This window comes from Amblyomma americanum, chromosome 2, assembly GCF_052857255.1.
Source record: "Amblyomma americanum isolate KBUSLIRL-KWMA chromosome 2, ASM5285725v1, whole genome shotgun sequence".
In the NCBI taxonomy this organism is placed as follows: Eukaryota; Metazoa; Arthropoda; class Arachnida; order Ixodida; family Ixodidae; genus Amblyomma; species Amblyomma americanum.
Genome location: NC_135498.1, coordinates 198,008,711 through 198,029,405, shown reverse-complemented (window position 1 = coordinate 198,029,405; position 20,695 = coordinate 198,008,711). Strand labels below are relative to the sequence as shown.

The 20,695-nt window shown below is 43.8% G+C and overlaps 1 protein-coding gene across 1 annotated transcript in view; it reads right to left on the bottom strand.

Moving 5' to 3' along the window:
• LOC144120319 (sodium-dependent acetylcholine transporter-like) overlaps positions 1-20,695 on the bottom strand; it is a 134,515-nt gene that overhangs the window by 32,938 nt on the left and 80,882 nt on the right. Inside the window, exon 7 of the mRNA XM_077652702.1 lies at positions 18,195-18,319. Within this exon, the coding sequence (XP_077508828.1) occupies positions 18,195-18,319 (125 nt within the window). The remainder of the gene's footprint in view (positions 1-18,194; positions 18,320-20,695) is intronic.

Below are 20,695 nucleotides of genomic sequence, written 5' to 3'. Positions count from 1 at the left end.
GCCAGCAGCAAGTGAATTGGAAATACTCAAATCAAGCAACTAAGTTCATGCTTCCATTACCTTATGTAGCATCGTGGCATCTTTTGTGCCACTCGTTGTTTAGGACTGTGATATCCACGCACTAGTCTCCAGTTCCTGCATATTCATGAAAAGGTAGTTAAAAAAAGTGCGTGCCAAATTGATAACACCAGGTATCTTGCAGGACTGGAATCCCTGGCACCACCACCAAAGCGGCGCATGTGGATGAAGAACAGAAGCAGTGATTGGTGGGACAATGTTGTTTGCTCAAAGTTTGATGATGGTGAATGCAAGGAAAGCTTCAGGATGTCACGGGCAAATTTCTGTGAATTGGTTGCTGCCCTTGCTCCATTTATGTCACCAGAATGAAATTACGTTCGAGAGCCAGTGCCAGTTGACAAAAGAATTGCAATTGCACTGTACAAACTGGCTAGCTTTTGTGAGTACCGAGTAGTTGCAAATCAGTTCGGAATTCACAAAAGCACTGTGCAGAAATTTTTGTACCTTTTCTGCTGTACCGTAAAAAGGCACCTTTCAAACAAATTTATCTACCTGCCATAAACTGAAGAGGCGACATTGTTTGGCAGGAGGTTCTCCGAGAAGTGCCACCTCCCACAGATATGTGGTGCCATTGATGGCACTCATATTCCTATCACTGCACCAAGAAAAGGGTACAGAGACTTTATTATTCGCAAAATGTGGGCATCCTACAACACGCAGGCAGTCGTGGACGACCGTGGACTGTGAGTATGTTTGTTTATTCGTTATTGGAACTAAGCTTTGCTGTTTGTATGCAACAGCAATAAATGAAAACTTATGGAAAACAGTAATGAAGCATGCTGATGAAGTGTTTCACACTAAGTACTCTGAAATTCGAAGCTAGATAATTATTTTGTTGTGCTTGTGTGCAAGGACATGCATGACGAATTTTCAAACTTGACATTCTTGTGTGCTAGGACCTCTCCCAAGATATGCTTATCATGATTGATTAACATGGCACCCATTTGTTGGTATTGTAGTGCATGTATCTTGTTCTATTTAAACTGTGGGACATCCATAAGTAATCTATTTGCCTTTAACATCTCGCAGCAGACTTTCAGCACACTTCCCACTGAGCAATCTAGGGGTGTTGTACAGTTTGCTTGTGAACTATTTCTTTTAAACCTGTACTAACTTTTTGGCACCTAAATAGAAACAAGCTATATGATTGAAACACATGGATAATTTGCAATTAGGATCATAGGTATAGCAAAAAAATATATAAAGATGGCAGAAAGGAGCTCAACACAGCTCCTGTGGATGTGCCCAGTCGCACATTTCGTGGCAGTGATGCCGCAAAGTTTTTAGAATGCAATTCAGGGTGGTCTGCAGTTTGTTTTTGCTTTTTCAAGATATTTTGTAATTACTTCTATTTCCTTTTTGACATTTTTTTGCTGGCTAGTTTTGCTTCCCTTTGGTGCAATTCAAATACAAACTTATTGCTTTTATTTTGCACCAGTGCTTTAGCACCTAATAGATGGTGTAAATGATAGCCTTCAAGAGCTTCTTTGTCTTGATGTGCATCCCATTTTTTCTGCATTCAGGTTTCGCAGCATTTCATGCCTTGCGCCAGGCAGGCAGTGCGCATGACTCGACAGTATTTAAGGTGTCGAAACTCTACAAGAACAGCGACCAACTGTTGCCAAAGGGCAGCCAGCTCTTTGAGGGGAAGCTTCTTTCCTTCATGCTTCTCGCTGACCCTGCGTATCCCCCACTGCCCTGGAACTTGAAAGGCTACACAGGGAGGCTATCCAAAGAAGCAAAGTCCTTCAACGTGTACTACAGCACTGGGAGGAATGTTGTAGAACAGGCATTTGGCAGGTTGAAGGGGCGTTGGCGCGTTTTACTTAAGCGCACAGACATAAATTATAAGTATGTGCCCACTGTTTCCCTCAAAGCATGCGTGCTGCACGACTTTTGTGAGCAGCATTCAGAAACCTATGAGGACTCCTGGGGTGCCATTGTTTCAGCTACTGAATCGGAAGACTTTCCGCAGCCCGTCAGCAGGCCTTATGCAGGCACCCAACAGTCGGATCTAAGGGACTGCTGAGCAATTATTTAGCCCAATAACTTCCCGATTCGCACAAGTAGCTTCCGCTAAAGTGAAAATGCAAATTGGTTTTGGGGGAAACGAAATGGCACAGTATCTGTCTCACATATCGGTGGACCATCTGAACTGTGCATAAGGGAAGGGATAAAGGAGGGAGTAAAAGAAGAAAGGAAGCAACAGAGTGGAGGGCTCCGGAATAATTTCACCACCTGAAGATCTTTAACCTGCACTGACATTGCACAGCACCCGCGCGCCTTAACGTTTCACCTCCATCGAAATGCAGCCGCCGCGGTCGAGTTCGAACACTAAAGTGCATTTAGCAGAAAATTATTAGCACAGAAGACCGGAACGATGAGCACAGTAGCACAGGATAGGCAGGATAGAATTTTGTTGTCAAGCAATTTTTTACAGCATTTACCACACACAACTTGCATCTTGTGGAAGTAGACAGCAAATAAGATCCCACACATTATATCAAGCAAGTCTATTTTGCACAGCCACTTATGTGAAGAGCACAACAAGCAATACTCAGGCAAAAGGCATTTGTTTTTAGTAGCCTGAAAAATCATGAATTCTTTCAGTATCTCAGCAGTCTTGGGATTATTTTCTTTGGCTGTACAATAATGACTGCTTTCCTGGTCTTGGTGACAACTGAACTACAGTGTCTTTGGACTGAATGTGCTTGAAATGTGCTCTGCTTCAGACAGACTATTATGATAGTCCTCATAATATATGCGACTGTGTGTGCCACATGTTACTTCTGATATATCACGTGGAATCCTGTGTACTGCCTAGTTCCTTTTGTTGTGGATTGTATCTGGCAATGTGTGGTTGTCACAGAGAGCTTAGTTCGGCAATACTCTTCACTTCGCAGTTCACGCCTGTCCTGAGTTGATGTGTTCTGTGTCATCTTTTGGTTCGGATTGGTTCTTGGATTTTAACGTCCCAAAGCGACTCAGGCTATAAGGGACGCCGTAGTGACGAGCTGCGGAAATTTCGACCACCTGGGGTTCTGTAACGTGCACTGACATCACACAGTGCACGGGCCTCTAGAATTTCGCCTCCATCGAAATTCGACCGCCACGGCCGGGATCAAACCCGCGTCTTTCGGGTCACCAGCCGAGCGCCATAACCACTGAGCCACTGCGGCGGCTATTCTGTCATCTTTAGTACTGAAAACAGTTTTGCTTTTGTACCATGCATCACCTACTTGAAACCAAAGTATTATGGCATTTTGCAGTTAGTGTAGACATACTATAACTGCCAGCCTTTTTTGTTTCACTCGTATCTTGAACAGCCCTACTATGCATGCATTAACCAAGTGATGTTCAAAATCACTTGAAGACAGTGATTTGCCCAATAGTTGGAAAATGGCGTATGTTGTGCCGATTCATAAATCAGGGCCATGTAATCTGGCTTCAAATTATCTCCCAGTATTCGTCACAAGTGCAGTTTTCAAGGTTTTGGAACATGTATTTTTTACATTGTACACCATCTTAAGTTTTCCCTCATAAATAATAACCAACATGGGTTTCGTAGTGTTTTCATGTGTCACACACTTAACTGAACTTGCCCATGATATAGCTAGTTCTTTAGATAAAGCAGTTTCTGTTGAGTTCATCTTTCTCGATTTTATGAAAGCGTTTGACGTTGTACCACATACTTCATTACTAGAAAAATTACCATTGTATAACATTAGCAGTAAAGTAGTAGCATGGATCAAAGCGCACCGTCATTTAAGAAAACTAAGGGCGGTGGTTAGTGGTGAAATATCAGACGAAGTTGCTGTAACCTCAGGAGTACAGTCACGAGTAAAAGAGATTATTGAAGTTCATAGTTCTTCAGCGCAACGGCACGTTTTTAGCCAAGGAAAAGAAGACAGAATACAGAAAAGAAGAAGGACGAACAGGTACGAACACAGCGGAAGGAGGCAATAACACCCCCCGCAGGCTAAAGTAAAACCTGCAGTGATGCCCTACGTGCACAAACTATCTCATGGCCTCAAAAAGGTGGCAAACCGGCACAATGTGCCGTTGGTCTTTTCAGCCCCTCGGAAGCTAGGCCAGTTGGCCCGGCGCATCACAGGTGATGACAAAAAACCTGGGTGTAAAAAGAGGCACGGGAACCGCTTTGCGGAATGCGCCACAGGCGTTGTGTACGAAATTCCCTTGACGTGTGGCAAGTCCTACATAGGGAAAACGGGGCGCTGCGTCAACGACCGTCTCAGGGAACACGAAAGAGATTTAAGGAATAGGGAAGGTGCTAACCTTGTTGAGCACTGCGCAACTTGCAAAGATTGCACACCGATGTTTTCGGCAGTGAGGATTCTAAGCAGAAGCAAATTAAAAACAACCCGTGAAACGATAGAGGCATACTATATTAAAACAGCTGGGTCAGAGTGTGTCAGCGATACCTCAGTCATTCTGTATAATACAGAAAAGGCGTTTCTGTCAAAGTTTCTGCGATAAAGATATGATGAGATTGTTTTCCCTATTTTTCCCTTTTTTTTGGTTCTTTTACGGTGTGCGCCTGCGCTGGTCTGAGAGTATTTAAGCTGTGTGTGTGAATCTGAATAAACAGTTGTAAACAGCGCTGTGTTCGTCCCTGTTCGTCCTTCTTCTTTTCTGTCTTCTGTCTTCTTTTCCTTGGCTAAAAACGTGCCGTTGCGCTGAAGAACTATGAACTTCAATCAACAATACCAACTAGCCAAAGAACTAACTCTACTAAAAGAGATTAGCACACATGACGGAACACCGGAGCGCCGGAATGACAATGCGTGGCGCTGCGGATGACGAAGAGGCTGATAACGACAGTGCCAGGCCGTTCCCATTCTACAGCATTACGGGGGTTCAGCGGACTGTCACGGCCCAGCAAAATTTATTTTTCTGTCTCGCCCTCTCTTTTTTTTAGCGCAGCCTTGCTCCCACGGGCAACGGGTGAAGAATAGGATAGTTGTTTTTTTTGCTTTTTTGGCAGTTATTTTTGCAAGCAGCCTCAGCCGTGCTGCGTTTGGTAACTGCTTGAACAGCTCTGCATCCAGGAGTTGCCATGGCCTCCCAAAGGAGCAGATTTGAATATAATTGAAAATATATGAGAATTAATGAAAAAGCGACTAGCTGTAAGGCAGCTGCACAAATCATCACCAGATATCCTTTGGGCAGCGGTTCAAGAGGAATGGAGCAGGCTCCAGGCTCTTGCTGACCTTGCAAGCAGCCTGTTTGACTCCTTCCCTGAGCGCCTTCAAAGCGTTGTGAGGGTCCGTGGGGCCTACGCACGCCATTAGTGCAACGACGTGTTTGCTCTCGCATCACGACAGCGAACTGGCTGTCCTCCCTTCTTTCCCTGAATTGATGAGATAGTGCTCCTGTTAATAATGTTACTACACTTTCCCAACAAAGTGACTTGTGTGAATTAGTTGCATCGAAAAAATGAACTCTGTTTTTCGAGCTTGTGTAATACTCGCTAAAAGTAGCTCTATCATCCCGAGCGAGTTCCTTTTGACAAACCATCACGGACATAAAAAAAACAGTAATAAAAAACAATCCATCTTTGCTCATGATAACCGAGCCAAAATAAATGCCGCATGCATAGTCACGTAGGGTCGGCACTTCGACGCTCGGGCAATGGCACGCTTCATATAGCTTACTTCCTGCCGCCCCCCCCCCCCCCCCCCATGCTGGAAATATGGAAACGGCCCGATAGGCAGGTCTGCAAACCACAGCGCTGCATGGCGAGATATACAAATTCTGATCGACAGTGATTTGTGCTAATATTTTTTACTCGCGACTGTACCACAAGGGTCAGTTCTGGGACCACTTTTATTTGTAATTTTTATAAATGACATTTTCGCTGGTATATCGTCTACATTGAGGCTGTTCGCAGATGACTGTGTTTTGTACCGTACTGTTTCTGTTCCTGCTGAACGTGATGCTTTGCAATGCGACCTTGACAGAATTTCTAATTGGTATGATAAATGAGGCGTCACTATTAATCGCCGGAAAAGTCTCCATATGTGTTTTACTAAGAAAAGGTCACCTTGTAATTTTCTTTACAGCATTTACTCCGTGAATTTGTTGTCCGTCACCGAATACAAATATCTCAGTGGGTATTTAAGTAGTGATCTGTGTTGGCATAGGCACATCAATTACATCACTGCAAAAGCAGGTCGGATTTTGACTTTCTTATGCAGGAATTCAAAGCGTTTTCGTTTACAAAGTAAAGAACTGCTGTACACAACTAACGTAAGGCCTATACGTGCACAGTATACGTCTGCGTGCACAGTATGGGGCCCTGAAACTAAAAATATTGATAAATTACAGAAGGACCAAATCCTGGCTGTCCACTTTGTTTTAAATACTTACAGGAGAAATTTCAGTGTGTCAGCAACGCAGAAGTCTTTCGGATGGGTTCCACTGCAGGGACGCAGATATGTACTTAGGCAGAAATTCTTCTGAACTATATACCATTCTAAAACAGTTATTGACCGTGACCATTATTTCCACCAGACAATACCACACTTTCAAAGTAAAAGAAGTTAAATGCACTACTGATTTACTAAAAAAGTCATTTGTTCCAAAAACAATAAATGAATGGAATAAGTTGCCCCAGGCAGTCATTTCAGCAAAATCTAATGAATTGTTTGCCGCATTGCTGTAATTTTATGCTTGTGTTTGTTTGTATCAAATTATGTTGCAATGTATTTTTCGTGAGAATTTTTTCCCTGCCACTGAGTTGTATGATTATGTTGTTACTCTCCCCCCCCCTGTACTGCCACACAGGCACTTTGGGTAATGTGATAAATAAATACATTATACAGCCGTGTTTGAAATGTAGATCTTTTTTATTTCCCTCAGAAACCACATACAAGAAATATAAATGTGCTTTCGAACAACACAACAGGGTGCAGAAGTCAAAATTGTCAGGAGGACCCCTGATTATTAATGTGATTGCTATTGTTTTCACATCAGATAAACAAACCACTGTTTGTACCTCTTTGGTGAAGCAAAATAAATGTCACCCTTTGGCAAGTAATAAAAAGAAAGCATGCATAAATACAGTTAATTAAAAGACAGCAACAAAAAGCAGATGTCACTAATATTCGAGATTATCACATATCTGAAACAAGGTTATCAAAAATCTTAAAATCAAATTAGGAACTGAGAAACAGATCACACAGTTTGTACCTTTCTGGCGAAGGAAAACAAATTACCTTTGGCAAGTACTAAATGAAAGGCCGCATTAATGTAGTTCATTAAAAGACACCAGCAAAAAGCAGATGTCATTAAAATTCGAGATTAACACATATCTGAAACAAGATTATCAAAAATCTTAAAATTAAATTAGGAATTGGGAAACATGTCACATAGTTTGTACCTCTCCAGTCAAGGAAAATAAATGACTTCGGCAAGTAATACAAGAAAACATGCAGAAATATAGTTCATTAAAAGACTCCAACAAAAATCTGGCATTATTAAAACTGAAGGTTATCACATTTGAAACCAGAATACCAAAAATATCGTAAAATCAAATTAGGAACTGAGAAACAGATCACACAGTTTTCACCTTTCTGGCGAAGGAAAACAAATGACCTTTGGCAAGTACTAAAAGAAAGCACGCATTAATATAGTTCAATAAAAGACACCAGCAAAAAGCAGATGTCATTAAAATTCGAGATTAACACATTTGAAACAAGATTACCAAAAATATCTTAAAATCAAATTAGGAACTGAGAAGCAGATCACACAGTTTGTACCTCCCTGGTGAAGGAAAACAAATGACCTTTGGCAAGTACTAAAAGAAAGCATGCGTAATTATAGTTCATTAAAAGAAACCAACAAAAAGCAAGCTTCATAAATACTCTTAATATATATATCTGAAAAAAACATTGCCATTATCTTGTAAACAAATTAGGAACTGACAAACACATCACACAAAAACACAAAATGAAACTGAACAAGGACGCAAGAAAAACCACTGCCTCGGTAGATAATAATAATAATAATGAAGATAGGAGCATATATTAAAAACAAAAAAGTACATTTACTCACTGCACACTTTTGACGTGTCAGGAATCTAATATTGCACTTATACTGTTTGTGATAATACTGCACATCCTTGTAGTTACCTATAACGTATTAGGGTAGATTAACAGGACACTGAGAACAAATAGAAGCTGGCCTGTATTGTAACTGTACCGGGCTCAAACCACAAAGAGACCATTCACACCAAAATTGCAGCTTTTTGTAAGCTGGAAAAGAAAAACAGGCATTGCCGTCAGCGGCCGAATTCGGAAGTGGAATGCATGTATCAACACAGATTATTGGGCGCGGATCCCAGAAGCTAAGCTACACCACCATTCACTTGTGCACGATGGCAGCCCGGTGGCAGAGAGTACTGATGTCACGAATTTGAATTGACTGCTGGCAAATTTTTTAAATCCAATTTTCTCTGCTACAAATGCATCTCTTGGTGCTATAGAAATGTCAATACAGCCAGAAAGAGGCAAAGAATCAGCCGCCGCGATGGCTCCGTGGTTATGGCGCTCAGCTGCTGACCCGAAAGACGCGGGTTCGATGCCGGCCGCGGCGGTCAAATTTAGATAGAGGCAAAATTCTAGAGGCCCGTGTACTGTGCGATGTCAGTGCACGTTAATGAACCCCAGGTGATCGAAATTTCCTGAGACCTTCACTACAGCATCCCTCATAGCCTGAGTCGCTTTGGGACGTTAAGCCCCCATAAACCATAATTTGTATCAAAAACAGAATTGGATGGATTGGTCCTCAGTGTCCCTTTAATGTTTCCGAGGCTGCTGCACGTTAAGGAGGCATCAGTCGCGATTTTGTACTCTCGAAGTGATTAAAGGAAACTGAAAAAGGTGGCAAGGTCACGGGTGTAGTTCACCTCAGTGTTTAGGTGTTGGTGGTGGTTGGTGGCTGGCGGCGGTGGTGGAAATTGGTGTTACAAGTTCATGTTTGGTGGTCCCATAAATTCTGGGAAGCTGGACATGTGTTGTAGGGATGCCACCAATGCTGCCTGCTGAGAAAAAAGCTGCCCCATTAAAGCTTGTGTGTCTTGCAGAAAGGTGGTGGAAACACCTTGCAGGAGCTCCTGCATGTGCTTGTTTTCATCTGCAAGCAGCTGTTTTTGTTGTTGAAATTGTATGTCTGCTTGCTTCGTCCAAAATTCTTCGTTTTTGCGCTGCACATTTAACAGCACCTTTTTCAATTTCGCCTCTCCCATGCGGCGTCGTTTCTGTGGCGATGATCTGCTTGAGGTGCTTGCTAAGAAAAGAAGGAAAACACATGCAAATGGTCACAACTTTCCTTCGTGGACAATTCACACTTTGCTGAAAAATAAAGAATTGCAGAGCAAAAAAAGGCAGGTCTGCTAAAAACAGGTTTGAACTTTTAACTTTTTATACGTGCTGTGGCTGAAGCAATCAATTCTTGCATGAAAACTACACGGAGCTTAAATGGAACAGTGCTACAGGTAACCTTCCACACAGGACACTGTTGCTGGTGTAAAAAAAAAAGAATGGGTACTAGCAGTTGTCACGGACATTCTATTGAAGAAGCGTAGCTTGTTGGACCGGTTGCTGCATGGTACGTGGAAAACCAGTGGAAAGGACGCGTTCACAAGCAGAAGTACAAAGGGCAACTTCGCCCTGTGTACTTCTGCTTCTGAACGCGCCCTTTCCACTGGTTTTCCATGCATCACCGACATTCTTTTTGCGTGCAGCGCGAATCCTAAAAAATCTGAAAACTGCTCACAGCTGTGTTTATGCATATCTTAAAACATAGCCATAGTCAAATGTGACAAGCACCCATTACATTTATAGCATCCTGCCAGCTGACCCCTTTATTGAACAGATAAACACTGCCTCATGTTCTTGAACAGCACACATGCTATACCTGGGTGCTCACTTCTTTGCACATTGTTTACTTTTTCTTTGCTATAGGAACCAGTGTTCTGAGTCCATGCAGGTTGGAAACTGAAGACTGTTCTGATTTTATGTGTCATGACTATCATTCTAGTATATAACACTCTTTGGATGCAGCAATAACTTCAGACTCCTGCTGCCAGTGCTTGCCCAGGCAATTTGTTTTTTTGGAAAATACATGCTAGAATGCTATGACTCCGAAAGAGGGGAAAGATGCTGTGGCAAGGTACTAGACCTGGAATTTGAGACTACGTCCTGTGTCGTGATGTCCCCCTTTCACTAGTAACATTTCTGTGTGATACATGGCAATGTCCATGTTTACAAAGTGAGGTAACAGCTTTAGGCATGTTCAATAAACCGAGAGACAATTTTCAATTAGAGGTCAAAAAAGTGAAATACTGCAAGCACATACTCCCCTTAACCTTGTGCAAGTGAAACGTAATCCACGAGACCTTGTGGTACAAAGTTTACACACATTTTAGATGAAAACATTAAAATTACCAGAATGGGAAAATGCCATAGTATGCATAAATTCTGACCACCTCAGCAATGCCCATCACATGCACACTGCTCCTTTCACTATAAAAAGAAAGTTTTTTTTGTCGAAACACTGATCACATATGTATTTAAGTTTGCACTACCTAAATATTCCTGGCAATACAACACATCAGGATTCTGCAAACAACCACACTTAAAGATAGCAAGTTGCATCACTTTACTTTGACAACACTTCCTAATAGCATAGGTATAAAAGCTTTGTGCTGTGTTTGAATGCCTTTTTCTTGAATAAAATTCGTATGCTACTCTTGTTCTCTCATTACTGCTGCATACAGATGAGCACCAGCGATGCCACTATGCGTTCAGGGTGCAGTACAGTGGCCACTATAGCGGCCAGTTAGTGGATGCTGCGCTGGCGCAGAGGTAGAGCATCCGTCTCGCGTGCAGGAGACCCATGGTTCAAATCCTTGTGCCGCCACAATTCTCCACCAGAAAAAGAAAGAATGGGTGTGAGGAAATTGAACAACAAGGTCTGGGGTGTAGGGTAATGTACCAAAATGCTAATTGGAAAGGGTGTAGAGTAAGGCGACATAAGCTCTTTGATGCTATACACTGCATGTTTACAAGAGTCAAAGGATTGGACTGGGATGAGCTTGGGATAAAAATTAATGGAGGAAATCCTAGGAACCTCTGGTTTGCTCATGTTGTCCAGCGACGTAACTCAGAAGGAGTCCCAGTGCATGACTCAGGGCCTCAATATTCAAGCAGAATGGTAGAGCTAAAAGTTAATAACAAGAAAACTGAAGTCACGTCCAGCAATTTGGCAAGGAACAAACAGTTAAAAATAGGCAGCAAAGTATTGTATACTGTAAAAGAATACATCTATTTTGGGCAAGTAATGACCGTAGAGTTGGACCATGACAGTGAAATAGCCAGGAGAATACAAATGGAATGGAGGGCATTTGGCAGGCACTTGCATCATTTAGAGCAGCTTAGCATTGCCCCTTACAGGGAGAGAACATAGGATGTGTGGAATGGTATGGTATTTGGGTTTAATATTCGAAAGCAACAAATGGGCCATGAGATGTGCCATACTGGAGAGCCCTGGATTAATATGAACCACCTCATGTTCTTCCAGAATGCAGGAAAGACTAAAGTGCAGGGAAAAAATTTGATTTTTGGTTTTTTACTAATATCAATTTCCAAAACCTTCATGAATATTATTCAGCGTCTCGCATGCTTTTCTGCCCTTTAATAGAGCCAGGACAGTCTTTTTTTTTCAAAGCCAATTTCTTTGAAGCTTCTATTTGCTCACATTTCTGCCATGGAAAAAATTCCAAGAAAAGAACACTGGAAATTTCATAAACACAGTTGTTCCATTGACAGCCTCCAGGCAATGCAAGCAAGGCACTATGCGTGTTTTATTCAGTGCTGACACTTTTATTCTGCGCTATACTTGCCTCACGTGAAGCGTAAGACCTCGCTTTTGTATGGATGTATTTAAACATTTCTTTTGCTTCTTAGTGGCCACATAGAAATTATGCGTAAGGCTGTTTTGCGCAGGTATTTCCACATGTTGGCTTTCAACAGCAATGTCTGTCAAATGCTGTGTTCAAAAGACTGAGGCACCTGCTGTGCTGACAAGAGCCAAATAATGAACAAGCCTCTCCTGCATACATACTCGCTCAAATCAGTTCTTCACACCACAAAGCCTGCTCCCCAGCAAGTAGCGCAAGCACAACCAAAGCTTCTAGAATAGTCTTTCTACAGGAGATGCAAAAATACTTACGAGACATTTAACCATGAAGTTTGGGAATGTGCAACAAAGAATGCCTTCCTTACCAGCCACACATCCGAACTACCATCTTAGACGCAGCACTAACATTCAGTCATGGGAGCATAGCCTAAATTGATACCCTTTGATATACCCGGTGACATCCCAAGGTATTTCTTGCATCACCGGGACACTACATCATGGCGTAGCTGTGTGAGGTGGACCGTAGTAGAAAGTACTTCACTGAGGAGAGATGCAGAACAGATCAAAAGGGAAGCTCAGCAGAAAAATGACAGGCAGAGTAAAATTTGCTTTCGTACTGGCTACATGGCTAGTAGCTATGAATTCAAGTGTCGGTGCATGTTGGTTCTGTTAAAAAATTGAAGCAAATATGTTTTTGTCTTCATCTCGAAAAACTCAAGATGTCATTTCTTGTTATATTTGAACATTTATTGGATAAACAAGAAAAGAAATGAGGCTGTCATTTTCTACCTTCAGCTACACAGAGATGCAAAACTACTGAATCAAAATCGTACGCAGGAAGTATGCAGAAAGCATAAAGCAGGGCAAATATTCTAATTCTGACCTCTCGAGAGACTCGCAAGCATTCTTTGATTGGTTGAAGCAGCAGAAGCAGTTGCGGCACTTGCATCGTCTGCATCTGCGGGTAAAAAGCCTGAACGGTGCCACAGTAAACTGTTTATATAAAAATAAAATGCAGTAACCCTGGAAACAAAACTCTGCGCTAATGGAATCCACACCATCCCACTCAAACGATGTCTCGAAATATAATCACGTATACCTTACTATTTTCAAGGCTGGTCCGACGACACTTTGCAGTGTAGCTGAGCAGCAAATCCGCTTCCGCTGCCTCAGCCAATTGTTCAGCACCTCAAAGGATCAATACCACGAGAAATCGAAGTGTGAACATGAGCCCAGGGAACCATTTTTGTTCTGCGGCCGAGCTATTAAATGCCATCCAGTGCTTAAAAATTGCCCAAGCTTACGTTCACTTTGTTCCTGAAGGATATCAGCGTCGTCCTCCTCAGTCCTGGTGTCACCATCGCTGATATCTGCAAAACAGAAAAAAAAATCACTGCTCCTATAGCCAAAAGCGCTGAAATTGCACATCTTGCAGTCCAAAGATTGTAAGATGCCATCCCATCCCACTGCACAACATGGGCCCTCTATCTCCAATCACCTCTCCTTTTCAACTAGCATGCCTACCCTGTTACCAGCAAACTTCCTTGCTTCGTTACTGCAACAGACTCTCTACTAACTTTAACTACTTGTGCCTTGCCTTGACAGTCACTCAAAGACACCATGCTATATATTGCATGTTTCACCCATGTCTATTTCCTGCTTTTAATGAACTGAGATAGCATTAATTCATGTTCTCTCATACACATTGTTCTTGTGTCCTCTTTACATTACACTTATTGTTTTTTCCTTAACTCATTGTACAGCCCTTCATTATTTTTTTAGTTTATTTGTTAGGTTCCAAGTTTCAGCCCCGCGGGCAAACACTAGTTAGAAGTGTTGAACTTTCCTTTTGGGAGATATCAGCCTTTCAACACAGTCTATACCTCACCAGTATATAAAGCCACCGTGGTGGCTCAGTGCTCATGGTGCTGGGCTGCTGAGCCGAAAGACGTGGGTTTGATTCCTGCCGCGGCAAATGCACTTCAATGGAGGCGAAATGCTAGAGGCCCGTGTACTATGTCAGTGCAGTGAAATTGGGATGAGATTAACCATGTCTCATGAAAGCACAATAATTATCTACGTCAAAGAAAATGTGCTCTTAAGAGTTCGCTTTTAAGGGGAACTGTGCTGAGGCACACAAATTTTAAGCCACTGCATTTTCAAAGCTGTTGGTGCGCACTGCAGTCAATGAAAACGTGCACTAGGAGCAAAGAGCATTTCATGTTAGGGCCAAGTGCAGGGCACCTTGGTTATTTGTCAAATACATCTGCACAGTTACATGATTGCATGATAAAAAAAATTAAGTCAGCCCCGCTGCATGCCCAGTGGATTTGTCAAGGAACAAATTCAGTTGTCAGCTTATTGAGGCTCTTTACTGGAAACAAGAACGTTTGTGTGTCTCGCTCAAGAGTACCTGTGTGCACTCGTTATCAGCACAGTGCCGCATTTGTCCTTACGATTATACGTTTTCTGGAATCAATTTTTTTGTGTTTACATAGCATTTAATGTAGGACTAATATCTTGTTGCGGGCTAGTTGGTGAATCATCATGGACAGCGACAGCGCGAAGCAACAAGTTCGAAAGAGAGACGAGATCAGCGCTTGTCGTGTGTTCTCGTGTCTCTCTTTCGTCCTTGTTCCTTAGCGCTGCCGCTTTCCAGGGGGTTGTAAATGATCACGCTATTAGAAAAGCGAAAGCTGGTTGAAACTGCGTTAACCGCTCTACGTTGCGGCATTCAAATCAACGCTCACCAAAACAACGCAGCACCGAGTCGCCGACTTCGGCGCTGCTGACTTGCTACATCACATAAAAGGAAACGAGCGTGAAAACACATTTGGGTGTATACTTGCCTAGCTGCGAGTTGTCGCCGTAGTCTGGTGAGACATCTGGTGGGACATCTGGTGGGACATCTTGCGAGTCCACGCCGTACTCGCGAGCCTGCACCATCGGCCTGTGGCTGAGAAGCGCGCTCATGCGGTCATACCACTTCCAAGCCGACCGTGCAGCTCCACTTCTCTCTTGGCCCAACCGTTCCTGTCACACAAGACAGAATTGTGCTGCAACGTCGTATCATTCCGTATGGGTGTCGAAATTCGGGTGAGGGAATGTTTATACTCACGGCCGTGAATCTCTTCTTCAAATTCTTCCAGCAGTTCCGCAACTGCTGCCACGTCCAGTGATAGCCGAGATTGGCCATTTCGGCCTGCAGCTCTTTAAACGCATCTTGGGTGCGCTGCCGTCTGCTGTCCAGCGCCTCGCTCACTTTTTTTTTTTACTGATTAGCGCTAGAAAACATTCCACTTCCCGGTCGGTCCAAGAAGCTCGGGTGTAAACAGCGCGGGGACCGACGGCGGCTGCCATTTTGGTCGACTGGTCACATGACCGAAATCTTTCCCAGAGTTCCCCGTTAACCGACTCTCTGACCCGACTGCGTATACATGGTTTTTGGAAAGGCGGGTCAGGCGAGTTTACCTACCCCCTGCAGGCGAGTTAACTCAACTCGCTCTGCCGCTTATTTTACTCGACCCGACAGCGTCTACATGAACCCGGCAACTGGTTTTTTACCCGACAAGCAAACTCTACTCGACTCTATCGGGTTCATGTAGGCAGGGCTATGGATGACTTCAACCGTACGCCAACATATAGGGAGGGAGGGAGGGATGTGAAAACCAGTTTCCCCCTCCATTCCGACGCGGCCCATCTTCATCGTCGGCGGTCAGGACAGCACCGGTTGGGCAAGGAGGGATGTCTCCCTCATGGGAGAAAGGGAACCGCAATGGGAGCGCCACTTCGTAGGTTACGCGGAATTCTGCGGGACAGGCCAGTCTCTTCGGGATCCGGCCAGCGTTACGAGCGGTGGGAGCCGCACGGTTTCGTCATCTTCCGCTGCTGGCGGACGGGGATCCCTTGTGCCTTGCCGCTGGGATTCTGGTTCCAGGCAGCGAATCGAGCGCAGCAAACGCGCGCTCTGGTCATCTTCCCCAGTAAATGTTAGGGAATAGCTTTTCCCCAAGCATGCGGCGCGCACGGGAAAACCCGGCCGCCATTGTTGGCGCATACAAAAGTTCGCCGCCGATAATTCCGAAGTCGCGCCCCTGCCGCAGCCGGTAAGTCGGAAGTCCTTCTTACGTAGCCTTCTATTTCCGCGGAATCCCTCGTTGATGTTTTGTAGCTAGCTGGCCTACTCTGTGTATTAATTGCAACTGTAATAAATAGCATATGTGTGTTAACGCTGTGTAGTCCCTTCCCTTTGTTCCTCGAGCACGAACCCCATTCGCGGTTAGCGAGCGGGAACGCTGCATCCGCGGAGTGGGAGTGCGGGCGGGGCGGAAGGCTGTCCCCCACCATATTTCCACAGGTGTAAAGGGCTATTTCCTATATAGTCTGAAGGTCATAATCTACTTTACATTCATAATCCCAGGGAGTCCTCATACCCCCGCTGACCCAGCGGTGAAGCGATGCGCCACTGCCATTTTTTGGCAGATGCGATCCCAGCGGTGGACCTTTTGCGGCCCAGGCTGCTCTTCACGATCCCCCAATCATTAATTTTACTACCACGGGGGGGAAGTTTGCTCACTATCTGGTGCGCAGACTATGTTGGTGCCACAAGGTCATGTGACATAGGTGGCTCACCTGCCACCTAATAGCGGGGAAGGTAATACCTCCTTTGATATTATGCAGCGGTGTGCGAACCTCTGGGATGACGTATTTATGACTACGCTCTCGTTGGTACGTAGGTATTTATTTGTGTACCAGCAGTTGGTGACCATATCCTGGTTGCGGCTTCCTTTCCTGGGCATGTGTGGGGACGGCACACGGCAAACAGATCCCAAAATTTTCTCAATCTCCAATGGCACTTAATCAGGAGCCCCCGCCGCTTCGCGCGGGGTCGGATAGACGAGAGAATGATAGCACTCTCAGCCCTACGTTTATGCATGCGGATTTAATTAAAACGTAAGGCAGAGGGACAACGACAAACAGGTGGACACTAGGTGACACATTAGCAGCTAAAACACAGGAATCGGAACAAAGGAAAACTAAAAACTGCGATCAGATCCAACCTCGACTGTTCCAAAGAAATATTTCTTTTCAAACAGGTGCAGCTTTGGAATACATAAACAGTGCCTTTGGTCATGTGGCTATACGTGAGGCACATTTGATTACGGACTGGTTTAGCTGACGGGCTCGTTTCTTGGCCCTCTTAGCTGCTGGATAGCGCGGCGGTCGCTCTGCTGGCACCTTCTTAAAGCCCCTTTTTGGTCAAGAGCGTTGCTTTGAGAGTGCCGGGTGCTACACATTGTGCTGGCTTGTGAAAAAAAAATGGCCAAAATAGTAGAAAAAACGCTTTAGCGGAACATCGTAAGGACACTGGCCTTGCCGTCGACTGGAAAGCGGCACGTGTGATAGCAAAGGAAAAATAATTGTCAAAACGCTTCCTCATACAATCACTGTACATTTAGTCAACACCACATACGATTAACCGGACCCGTGGCAATCTTGCAGTGATATATCTGCTCCGCTCTATTCGAAAAATCGCCCATATATATAGCTATCCTCCCATCTTTCGCTTCATTGTTATCAAGGCGCACGTACGGGCTTCAAAACGTCAATCCGCATTTGTTTTTTCTATATCTTTGGCGAGTGTATGCTTTTTTGCATGCAGGTATGAATTTTCCTCGCCAGACGGGACTGCGTCGAACCGTCGACTTCGCTACACATTATGCACCGTCCACGGCAAAGCTTAGAAGATTAGCTCGCTGTACTAAGTTCGCTGCAGTTCGCTTGCACTACACAGCTGACAATGAGGTGCCGAAAAAAAGCCCTCTCTTTACTCAAGAAGCCTAGCTTTAAATTGCTGACTGTCTAGATGAAACGAATTATATACGTGTATACATCAAGCGAAACGCATCGGCAGAATGGTCTGACAAATCAATTGAACTCCGAACTAAGCACTGCACTCTAGGTCGTGTGAATGATTTACTTGCCAATCCTAGCTAGCGCCTCCATGTTGTAAAGTACGACAGGCGCGCCTAGGAAATACACGGGGCCTTGAAGGGGAGTTTCGCAACTTGTGCGATCAAGGAACTCACGGTTGAGGTGGTCTTTGTTACTCTACTGCGGGCGGTGCACTAGAGCTCTTGTGAATAGGCAAGCACCGGTGGGCAAGCACTCACTGTATGTTTCGAAGTCTCCGAAGCAGATGCCAAGCTGTTTGGCCAGACTCCCTCCCATGCCGAACACAATGACCGAGCACAGGATGCTCGACATGGTCATTCCCAGAGGAAGCAGAAAGTAGCACCTGCAGAATGCCATGTAGCGAGTGCCAAAACAGAACAAAAAGTGCGATGCATCGAGAAAGAATACAATTACACGAATAGATATTAATTGCACGTAATTTGATTCCCCGGCGTTGTCGTCGTCTTCGGTGTAGCACCATGCCAGTTTGATTGGACAGTATGCAGTAACGTCATGCCGGACGTTTCCGAAAAGTGCCACAACAACGCGCAGCGCTCCGTGGTGTGGCGTAACGAGTGACAGTAAAGTGTCGACGCACAACATCTATCAGACAATAACGAACAAACAACATTATACTCACCACCGCAATCAGATGAGACGGAACCTCGCTTACACACTTCCTAACCTTCCTGTGAGTACTTTTGTAGCAAAAAATATACAATATCGCAAACGGCATTAATAGAAACTCTTGCGGAATTGAGTGCGTCAACAGAAGTAGTTATCTTGCCATCGAACACCTCTGCCTTTTGCATCTTTACAGTTGGTGCCCTAGTAACACACTGATGTAGCGACGTATACCGCTTTCTGCAGTTTGACGTGGTCTAGATGCAATGGATCTAGAATTAAATGGCACGAGTGGACCTCTTCCTCATGCTTATACCGTCACCCTCCCGCCGTATATATCGGCATTTGGCGCGACCAGAACCCAGTCTGTTCTTCTCCCTTGAGAGCCGCGAAATGTAAACGGGTTTAAGGAAGCTACTGAATAGACGGGTTTTATAGTGTGTGCTTGCTGCATCAAAGGTATACTTGTGATGCAGCAGACTCTTGTATGCGTACTAACTGACTAGGAACAATACACTGTGTAGCGCAGCAAAAGACGAGGACACAAGAGACGAGAGACGAACACCACGAGCGCTAACTTCCAACAAATTTTATTCTCCTGAAGCATCACAGGAAAGGCCGTTCTTACTTGCGGAAAAAAACGCAACGCGACGAAGCACAAGTCTTTAAAATGTGGTAAAGTACCGACAGATTGGCTCCTGGCTTGTATTGTGCAGGTTTTGAAGAAAGGTAGCCCGGCAGAAATTAGTAATTACTGACCTATTTCACTTACATGTATTTCTTGTAAGATGATCGAGCATATTCTGGAGAAATATCTCAACGCCTTCTTAGATAAAAAAAAGTTTCACTTACATGTATTTCTTGTAAGATGATCGAGCATATTCTGGAGAAATATCTCAACGCCTTCTTAGATAAAAAAAAGATCATAAATAAAGCGCAACATGGGTTCAGGCACGGCTTTTCCTCCAACACGCAATTAATAGCAACCACCAAAGGAATTGCTAAAGTTCTAAATTTGAATGGCCAGGTAGACAAAATATTTTTGTACTGCTCCAAAGCATTTGATAGGGTGGCTCATAATAAATTAATCCTGATGATGAAAACAATTGTTATGCCTTCCATAATAATCAACTGGGTTATATCGTACTTGAATAGCAGAAAACAATATGTAGACTATAGGGCTCTTGTTCTGAAAATTTATATGTCTACTCGGGAGTGCCCCAAGGATCTGTAAAAGGACCAGTCTTATTTAATATTTATATCAATAATTTAGTCGACAATGTCAGGCCAAATGTATCAGTTAGACTGTTTGCAGACAACTGAGTGATATTTAAAACCATAAATTCTGTTACGAATCAACTCGAGCTTAACGCAAATCGAAAATTACTAGGAGAATGGTGTGAAACTTGGGCTATAACATTGAAAAGACTGTGCATATGTGTGTTACTAATAAAAGAAAAAAACTGGAATTTTCCTATAACATGGGCGGAATAATGATTAAACAAGTAGTGGAATATAAGTATTTAGGGTCAATTACAAATAGGCTTAAATGGATGGCGCACGTCGATACCATATGCTCTTCAGCTCGGAAAAAATTAGGCTTGCTAAAACACAAATTAGGAAGATCATCAAATGAACTGAGAAGCAAGGCGTACAAAGCGCAAGTAAGACCTTCGTTGGAGTACGCAAGTATTGTGTGGGACCCTCACACAACGGTAGATATCGAAAAAATTGAAAAAATTAAGAGGCTAGCCACGCGTATTATATACAACCGCTACAAACGCCGGGACTCTCCGTCTGCTATTGTTGCATGAAGCAAAGCTTGAATGCTTAAGAGAAAAAGAAAAACGGCTCGAATTGAATTTCTTGGTCGCTTGTATTTTTCAAAACTAGGCGTAGACCCCCAGGATTACATAACTAAACAGTCATCTAAGAAATCTCGTCATAAGATTAAACACTACATTGAACCCATTTTCCCCCGCATGATTGCCTATAGGCATTCATTTTTTCCTAATACGCTTACTGACCGGAACGCAATGCCTCATGATTGTCCTTTGCTTGCCTGCCCTCAGTGATTTCAACCGTCGGTTGGCGC